We start from the raw sequence: 9,440 nt of genomic DNA, 5'->3' as shown, positions 1-9,440 counted from the left end.
TCAGCTGCTTGTGCAGTCTCTGCTGTGGAGCCCGGGGATCCTCCTGGAAAGAACAGAGGGCAAGAGGAAGGCATACCTGCTGGTCCCTAGGGCTGTGACTTCCCAGCAAGACAGGTCCTGGCCCTGCTGGCCTAAGAGCTCCCCAAGGACAGAGAGGTGCCTCTCTCCACAAGTGCACTTCTCTACCCAGTCACCCCTTACCCTGTGGAAGAAAGTGACTAGACAGAAAAGTGAGCCTGGAACTTTCCAATCAGAAAGAGGAAGAATGGTGGACAGAGTAGACCCAGAAAGAAAAGAAAAAGGTGCCAGGCAAAAGAAGTGTAGAGTTCTAGGGTTGGGAACAGGAAGATAAAGAAGAGGTAACGAGAGCAGCTCTTTCAGTGTTAAATGGTGCTAAGAAATCATTCACTTCATTAGGAAAATGGTACAGTGGTTCCATTAACACAAAAAAAATGTTCCTGTGAGTAATGACGTGTCGGAGTACTCAGAGCTGAAATTATGTGACAGTTTGGATTCACTAGGATTTGATCCTGGAATGGAACCTGGTTCTACAATGAAACTATAGTCCAAGCTCTGAGATTTGCTCTAAAACCACAGTGGGGAAGTTAAAGGAGAATAAAAGAAAGTCTAGAAGACAAGAATTGTTAGAGCAATGCCTCTACATTTACACATCAAAATTCCTGTAAGTGTAGAAGAGACAGGATCTAGGTGTGCTGGTACGTGCTTTTAGTCTCAGCAGTCAGGAGACGAAACAAGGGGATTATAATTTTGATGCCAGCTTGGGCTATCTAGTGAGAGGCTGTCTCAAAACTTCCCTCCCCCCCCCCACAGAAAAACAAAGAGTGGACAGGGAGAGAGAAAGAATAAGAAAATGGCAACCAGGGTGCCAAGGACAGATAGAAAGACACAACCGGAAGTGGATAGGAGGAAGCTAGAAAGAAGAGACAGCAGAGAAGTAGATATGGGGGAAAGAGAGGACAGGGTAAGACATGGACAGAGACAGAGAGAGAAAAGGAATAGGCAAAGGTGAAACAGAAAGATTCAGTATACAAACAGGGAGACAGAAAGGGTTGATAAGGTGGGGCAGGGAAACCACAGCACAAGACAGTAACAGGAGGAGATGGTACAGACACCTAGAGCCAGGCACCATGAGGATCAAACACAGAGACAGACAAACTGAAAGGCTGACGCCCCGTCCCCACAGGGCATACTCCCAACAGTCCCAGCTTAAACTCATGCAAGGTCACTACTCCGCACCCCCATTCTTCAGAACAGAGGAGCATGTGGGAAGGACTTGCTGCAGGTTCCACACTTCTTCTCCATTCTTTCAGGCAGGGAGCCAGGCAGGTGTACACAGAGGAGAAGCAATGAAGAGAGGGACAGAATGGGGGGAAACGGGACACAGAGAACACACAGGAGCCACCAGAAGCAGAAGGCTCAAGGGGAGAGCTGACCACAGGGATACCTGGGATGGGAGGCGGGATGCCCAGCGCACTCGGTCTTCATCTCCTGGGCAATCCCTGTTCACATGCTGGCAGAGCTGGATGGCATGGTGTTCAAGGAGCGAGGCTGCCCTCCCCAGAAGCTGGGGCACCTGTGAGGGGGCTGGTAGCAGCAGGGGACTGGCCTGGAACTCCCGTGGCTCTGAAGGCAGAGACAGTGTCAGCCATTTGTCCTCGCCCACCAATGCTCGCACAAGCCTCTCCACTCCTCGCTTAGGTGCACACAAGTGTAGACTCACCTCCTCGGCAATTCAATTCAGGCAGAACCAACCTGCTGGAGTGGAATGCTTGCTGGAGGGCTGAGCCCTATGGGGAGAGCAGAGTCAGTGCCCCCGGAATGAGGTACTAGTCAAAGGGGCCAACAACCTGAGCAAATAGATGAGGACAAAGAAGGCAAGGGGGGGACAAGTCCAAATGGAGGTGGGGATCCCACCTGGAGACGCTGCACCTTGGGAGTTCGAAGAAGAGGTGGGACCCAGGGCAGGGCCAGCTGGTCCCGGATTTGGCTCCCAATGGCCCGAAGGAAAATAGCCGAGTCACCTATGAGGGGGCGAGAGGGGTGGGTAGGGAAGAAGTAACATGTTACAAATCTGGGAAGGCAGCCATAATACCTGATCCCTCACCTCCAGATGCAGATGGATTCAACTACCATTCCAGTCACTCACTGCTCACTGAGCTTTAACTACGTAGGAGGTACCAGTTACCAGTTACCAGGTTAAAGACCACCTCAGGAAACAAAAATGAGATGGTCTCCATCTTCACAGGTCAGCAAGATAACAGAAAAGAAACTTCAAGAATAGGACCATTACCACCATCTACTTTAAGCAGGAAAGAGAAGGATGGAAAAGAGGAGCTACAGTGTTCCGATGAACAGCCAGAGAAGGGCCTTGTTGAGATAGCAGAGCAGAAGCCACAGAAAGTTGAGGATATTTAACCTTTTGACATTTTGGCATGATGTTACCATCTACAAAGTTCATGCTCAAAAACAGTGTGAAACAAGTCACACCAAAAAACACAAAACTCAGGGGTGGGGAGAAAAAAACACAAAATTCCTAACACTTTAGGCAAGTTTACAGTTTCAGGTTGGGTGACGTTTGTAGCTTCTTCAGCAGCATGTGTCCCATGCTTTGGACTCGCCTGGTAGGGAGCTGCCTATGAAGAGAGCTGAGGGGAGAATAGTCCAGGGACCAAAATTCCCTGAGGCTAGATCTCGCCTGGCACATTGGGAGACCACCAAGAACACCCATGTGAGAAGACTGGACTGAGGATAGTGCGAGGGACAGGAGGGAAGATGTAGAACCCAGTCCCCAGGCTCACAATGCTTGCCTTGGGTTCATCTGTTCTCTGACCTCTCTCTGATCCACCCAATTCTCTAGAAGATATGTCCTGCCCCCTACCCTTCCCGACACTTTTCTCAGGCCCCTATCCCCACGGGATCACAGTCTATTTTCCCAGTCCTACAGGAGCTCATACCTGCAGGCTGGTCTGCATCCTCAGACGCATCGGTGGGTAGCCGCTCAGCCAAGAAGAGAAGTAGGTCTCGGAGGTCGGGCTCACTGGGATAGAGGAAGTTCTGATAGCCAAGCTCCAAGGGATAGCCCAGGTCCTGGAGGTTAGCAAATATAACTAGGTAATGATGCTGATGATAAAAATCAGACCCCCATTTGCCCATTTGCCAAGCAGGGAGGCTCCTGCCCTAGGGTCCCTGTGACCATCACACCGACTCTGACTCCTTCACCAGTCATTACCCTCCCACTTTCCCCCTGCATCCCCAAGGCATCCAGGCCCCAGTGACAGCCATAAAGCCATCATAGTCAGTATTACAAGATCAAAAAAATAAAATAGACATTAAAGCTCAGAGGCCGCTACCTGATGGTGATGGTGCATGACTTTGATGTCAGCACTTGGGAGGCGGAAGAAGCTAATCTGTGAGTTTGGATCTGTAAGTTCAAGGCCAGCCTAGTCTACAGAGCAACTTCCAAGACAGCCAGGGCTACACAGAAAAACCCTGTCTTCAAAAGCAGAAACAACAGCAAAACTAAAAAGGCTTAGTATCGCTAATGAACTATGACTCAAAATCCAAAGGCTACAAGAGATTTCTGCCCATGAGAAAAGAAACAACTTTAAGAAAAATATAATTAACAAAGTCAAAGGAACACTGAGCACTTCAGAAAACAATATCTAGAACCTTTGAGAGGAAAGTCATAAATCTATATAAGCAGCGTGTAAAAAGAAACAGAACTGGGGATGCGGTTCAGAGGGTTTAACATGAGCAAGGCCCTGGGTTCTGTCCCTAGCACTAACACTATCATCACAATCACCACTACCACCACCATCATCATCAACAATAACAACAACAACAGGTAAAATAAATCAGCAAGCACACGGCCAGAAAGAAAGGACTCTCAAGTGTTGAAGATAGGTTCAAAGACATACAGACCCTGAAGGCAAATTTCCTGGACTCAAACCCAAGCCCTGCCTGTTACCAACTGTGTGACCCCAGGCAAATCCTTCTCTGTACCTCACTTTAGTCATGTAAAAAGAAATGTATAGCAGGGGCTAGAGAGATGGCTCTGTGGCTAGGAACACTGGCTGTTCTCCCAAAGGACCTGGGTTCTGTTCCCAGCATCTGCACAGTGGCTCACAACGATGTGTAACTTCAGTTTCAGGGGGGTGGTGCCCTCTTCTGACATCCACCGTTATCAGACACACAAATGGTGCATATACATACATGCAGGCAAAAGCACTCATTAAATTAAAAAATTAAAAAATACATCTAAATAAAGAAAATGTTTTCAGTATTTTTAAAAAAGATACTAAAAGTCCTCAGACAGTTGTCACAAAAATTGAGTTCTCAGCATGTCACCACAGTGCCTGGCACAAAGTACTGACTCAAAAGAAACCATTAGGATGGGTATTCATGTATTCTGTCACAAGAGAAGTTGTGTCAAAGATCACGATCACACAAGTATAAAAACAACTGGCTTCTATGCTACATTATTTAGGAATTTTTTATCTGATGTCTGCAATCAAAGACTTGTGATTGACAGGAAAACTCACTTCAGGAGTGGGCTGTTATGGTAGCTTGAATAACCATCACTTCATAGGTTCATAGATTTGTATGCTTGGTCCCCTGGGAGCGGTACTATTTGAAAGGACTGGAGGTATGGTCTTGTTAGAGAAAATGTGTCTCTGGGGGTGGGCTTTGAGGTTTCAGAAGCCCATGCCAACCAAGGCCAGAGTCTCTCTTCCTTGCTGCCTTAGGATCCAGATGTAAAACCCTCAGATCCCCTGTCTGCCTGTGTCCTGCCATGCTCCCTGCCATGATGACAATGGTCTAAACCTCTACAACTGTAAGTAAGCCCCAATTATTGCCTTTCTCTTATATGAGCTACCATGGTCATAGTGCCTCTTTACGGTAATAGAGCATGGACTAAGTAAGACTCCTGTATATAGTGAGAGAGGCCAAAAATAGAGAGGTGGCGTAGGTACAGAAATAGATACCAGAAGCAAGGTATATCCAGAGGAAGACACCAGAGCATACAATGCTGAATTGGAGACCTTTCTGGTTGTTGGACGAGCCATGGCTACTAAGCTAGACAGTACATGTGTGCCCCATAACCACCAGGTCCACTGCCCTCACACTGAAATTAGCATAGTCAGTCAACATCCAAAGGCAGGCGGCACTGAGGGGGAACATCAGAGAAAGCCCTCACCCCACCACCTTGGGTGCTTCCCACTGAGCACTCCATGCCCCAGTAGAAGGCGCAAACTTCCCTCTTTGAAGTCTGTTTTCCAGAACACAGCCCCAGAACAGGGATGGACTGATAGCTTCATGGGACCACAGTCTAGACCATGTCTAATGTCCTAGACAGAAGAAAGTAAACTCTTGATAGCTAGACAAACCCTAGAGTAATGGGCGGCTAGGCAGAACTAACAGTGGAACTGCTCAGACCAAAACTGCAAAAACAGTAGTCCAAGGCAGCCAACTGTGATGACCTGTCCCCTTTAGTCTACAGGAAGTTCTTACTGGATACCCTACAGATATACCACTCATAGCAACCTACTGAGTATTCTGGAAGAATCTACAACCACTCCATAGCCACAGGCTGCTGGAATACATGCCGCCAAAGTATATGATCAACTATTCCTATAGCAACTCAGTGTTTGCTTTGTGCATGCTGGAGACTGAACCCAAGACTTCATACGTGTGAAGTACACACTCTAAAACTGAGCTGCACCCTGATTCAGTTTAGCTTTCATACATAGTCAACACAGAGAGAAACTGAGGACCAAAGAGGTTAAAGGGCAGGCCCAAAGCCTCAAAGACAGTGAGCTACAAGAAAACACGGAACTCTCTGCTCTTGACCACAGTAAGTGGACACAGCTCTGAAATGGAGAGGGGTGGGTGCTTCATTAGAGAATCATTTTTGGAACTATGAGAGACATAGTACAATGTAGCAGACAATAACCTTCCTCTGAGGAACTATCCCTTCCATAGGATGAAACAAGTTATCACGGGGTCCTATAGGATGCCCATAGGATCTCGTCAGAGCTTTATTTAGGGGTATGCAACCCAATCAAGGTCCTCAGCCCTAATAAATAGATAAATGGCCTACTATGTGACAGCTTGATGCCAAGCTTAAAAGATGTGTGCTAAAGGTAGTCCAAGCACAAACAGAATCAGCTCATCACACAGTTTGGCTACAGAGGAAGAAGCTTTAACCATTAATGAATGCTGAGGGACAGAGAAGAACTTGGTGACTTTGTGAAAAAGGAAGGAAGACAGTGTGCATAGGGAGGAGGGCACTCACCATGCAGGCCTGAGCCAGACTCATGGCCAGGCGGAAGCGGGCAGACATGGCTGGTGGTAGCAAGTGACTGAGGCCAGAGCCCACATCAGGATTGATCACTCGAAGGCATCGGACCACAGCCTCTACAACCAGCTCCGTGGTGAAAGCTCGCAGACTCTGCACTTCTGGAGGAACTGCCCTAAAGAGGAAAGCACCAGGCTTGAGGGGCAGGGAAACAAAGTACAGCCTTCTAGACAGAGAATGCTCTAGAATCTGGGTCAGGGCAGGGAACACAACCTAGGCTTCAGCAGACCTGGAGTGTTAGTGACTATGACTTTTACTTAGTCCTAAGACCTCAGTCCTAAGATACAGGCAACCTGAGGTCAGAAATGTCTCAAACTCCCCTGCACCTCAAAGTTTCAAACCTCTGGGATCTGCAAAGGTGAAAATGGTCCAAGTGGCCCAGTCTCCATATTTTTGGGCACAAAGACACTGTGTCCATTGCATGGCAAGGCCTCCTAGATCCTCTAGGGTTTTTTTGAAAATACACAGTAAGAGGCTGAAAGTTTTCAGAAGTCTCAAATGTCAGGGTCACTGAATAGAAACAAAAAAATCAGGCATCCTAAATTTTTGGCATCCAGGACTTTCAGGCCCTCAAATAGAGGTGAGGTGTGTGTGTGTGTGTGTGTGTGTGTGTGTGTGTGTGTGTGTGTGTGTGTGTGTGTGTGTTGCCAAGTGTCAGATTTTTGGGCCCTGGTGTTTTGATAAGCCCTGTTTCAGGGCTTGTTCGAAGTATCCGGTCACTGGAATTCAGGAGACTCCGAGTGCCGGACTCCTGTGTTATCAGTTTCCTGGATCTCAGAGGGCAGGTGTCTTAGAGCCTCTAGATGTCAGGGTCCCAGCATATCCAGGTCTCAGTTCCGGAGGTTCCAGGCTTGTAAGGTGTCTGAGTCCTCTAGGTTTACCAAATTTCCAGACCAAAGTATTTAGGAGACCCGTGATGTTAGAGTGTAGGCGGGCAGGGCGGGGCGGGGGCGGGGGGGCTTCGGATCCTATAAGTTTGGGCCTTTGGGTGTCAAGGTCTTGATTTTAAGGTTCCCGGGTAATGGGGTCCTAGGTTTTGGAGTCCCGGATGTGAGCAATTGGAGGCGACTGGGGGTTGCGTACTTACGTGCCCGCCTGGCGCAAGGAATGGATGAGGATTCGGTCAGCCTCCTCCATGGTGGAGTTAATACTAACTCCGGGGCTGGGTCTAGGACCAGGTCAGAGAAAGTGGAGCTACGTTGTAGTAACTGCTCTCAGCGCGCCGAGGACAGAGCGTCACGTGCCGCGCGAGGAACATTGGGAAGTGTAGTTCTGGGAGCGAGCTCTACGCAGGCAGCGCCTGGTGGCGGGGTGTGAATTACATAGTGGCTGCTGGAAGTTGTAGTTCTTTCACTTGTAGTCCCATGGTCTCTTCCAAGAGAAAAAAGGAATTGGCTTGGGAGTTGAGAGTCAGGACAGAGAAAATCTTCATTTAAGGACACGTTCATCTTCCAAGTTATAAAAGTATATAAGTTACTATGTATATAAATAAACAAAATATACATTCAACAAAAACTCTTTAAGTGTACAAAAATGACTGTTCCCCTGTGTCTTGCTTGCTATCCTCATCTCTAAAATGAGAATTTTGGTAATACCTACTTTCTAGGGTTAAGACCACTACTGGAGAGGCAGCTCAGGATAGCCTCACAACCTGACTTCTATCCCTAAGATCCACATGGTGGTACACAGGAAATGATCTGATAGGAGTCTGAATTCCACATGTGCTCAGACACATGTGTGCTTTTGAGCACACACAAAATGAGCAGATAATAATAGATTTTAAATAAAAAACAAAGCTGATTATACTTGTGTGGGCCACTTTACCAAGCACGATAAACTGAGTTCAATCTAGGACCTACTTGACAGAAAAGAAGAATGAACTCATAAAATTGTCCTCATTTGACATCCACATGTGCAGCAGTACCACTAGCACTCACACCCAATAGATTAAAAAAAGCAAACAGAATTCCTAAACCAGGTGTAGTGGCAAACATCTGTACTCTCCACCCCTGTCTCAAGTGTAGGCTGCGCTACTGAGGGAGATAACTTCCAAAGAAAGAAAGAAAGAAGGCAGTGGGATAGGGAGAGAAAGAGCCATCAGTTATACTTACATTCACACAACCAATAACTGGACCCTTTTAATATGCCATACATGTGTGTGATACAATATATATTGACACAGCAAGTATCTATGAAACAATTACGTATTGAACAGCCTATTTTGTCTCTACTCTCCAGTAGTGCTAACGATTGTCATAAATCCCACACACATCTTGGCTCAGTTTCTAAACTAAGTGTCTCTCTCTCTCTCTCTTCCTCCCTCCCTCCCTCCCTCCCTCCCTCCCTCTCTCCCTCCCTCCCTCTCTCTGTCATAGTGCTGTCCTGTCTTGGTTTGGTTTGCTTTTGAGACAACAAAATCTTGCAATGTAACCCAGTCTGGTCTCTCAAATTGTAATAAATATTTCCAAGTGCTGGGATTAAGGTTTGGACTACCACCACTGGCTGTATTCTGTTTTTAATTACTGTAATTTTGCAATGAACCTTGATATCAGATATGGCAAATCCTCCCGTCTTGTTCTTTTTCAAAAAGGATTTGGCTTTTGTTGTTGTTGTTGTTGTTGTTGTTGTTGTTTGTATCTCAAAGATTGTCAATTCCAAAGAAAAATATGCTGACATTTTGTTTGATGTAGCTAATGCAAAATGCCAAGCAGATCACATTGGGGAAATTTATAGCATCACTAAATGTTATATATTTCTCCATTTTATATCCCTTTGATATTTACTCTCCAACTCTTTTGTCATAGAGAAAACATATTAGGTTTTTCCTATGTACACCAAATGTTATATACTACTGGAAATTATATCATTTTTTCTTATTTTGGTTTCTGCCTGCTTAGTGCAGGTATCTATTTGTGAAACACTTAGCTAGTGCCTTTTCCCTTGCCAATCTCAGACCTACAAACATCCCATTTGTTCCCCAAATCCCCCCCCCGCCCCGTTCACCCCCCCGACTGACACCGTTTTTTTCCCCCCGCCCATGACCTTAATCTCTCTCTAAGGC

The 9,440-nt window shown here is 46.6% G+C and overlaps 1 protein-coding gene across 1 annotated transcript in view; it reads right to left on the bottom strand.

Moving 5' to 3' along the window:
• Positions 1–7,613, bottom strand: part of Ccdc22 (coiled-coil domain containing 22) — a 13,326-nt gene extending 5,713 nt beyond the window's left edge. Inside the window, 7 exon segments of the mRNA XM_032890052.1 lie at positions 1–43; positions 1,466–1,644; positions 1,742–1,808; positions 1,936–2,042; positions 2,976–3,108; positions 6,317–6,494; positions 7,467–7,613. The exon segment at positions 1–43 is cut by the window's left edge and continues 152 nt beyond it. Of these exon segments, the coding sequence (XP_032745943.1) occupies positions 1–43; positions 1,466–1,644; positions 1,742–1,808; positions 1,936–2,042; positions 2,976–3,108; positions 6,317–6,494; positions 7,467–7,516 (757 nt within the window). The 5' untranslated portion in view covers positions 7,517–7,613.
• Between the last annotated feature and the right edge of the window lie 1,827 nt (positions 7,614–9,440).

The sequence above is a fragment of the Rattus rattus genome, chromosome X (genome assembly GCF_011064425.1).
Source record: "Rattus rattus isolate New Zealand chromosome X, Rrattus_CSIRO_v1, whole genome shotgun sequence".
Taxonomy (NCBI): domain Eukaryota; kingdom Metazoa; phylum Chordata; class Mammalia; order Rodentia; family Muridae; genus Rattus; species Rattus rattus.
Note: the sequence above shows the minus strand (reverse complement) of the source record. Positions and strands in the feature narration are given on the sequence as shown.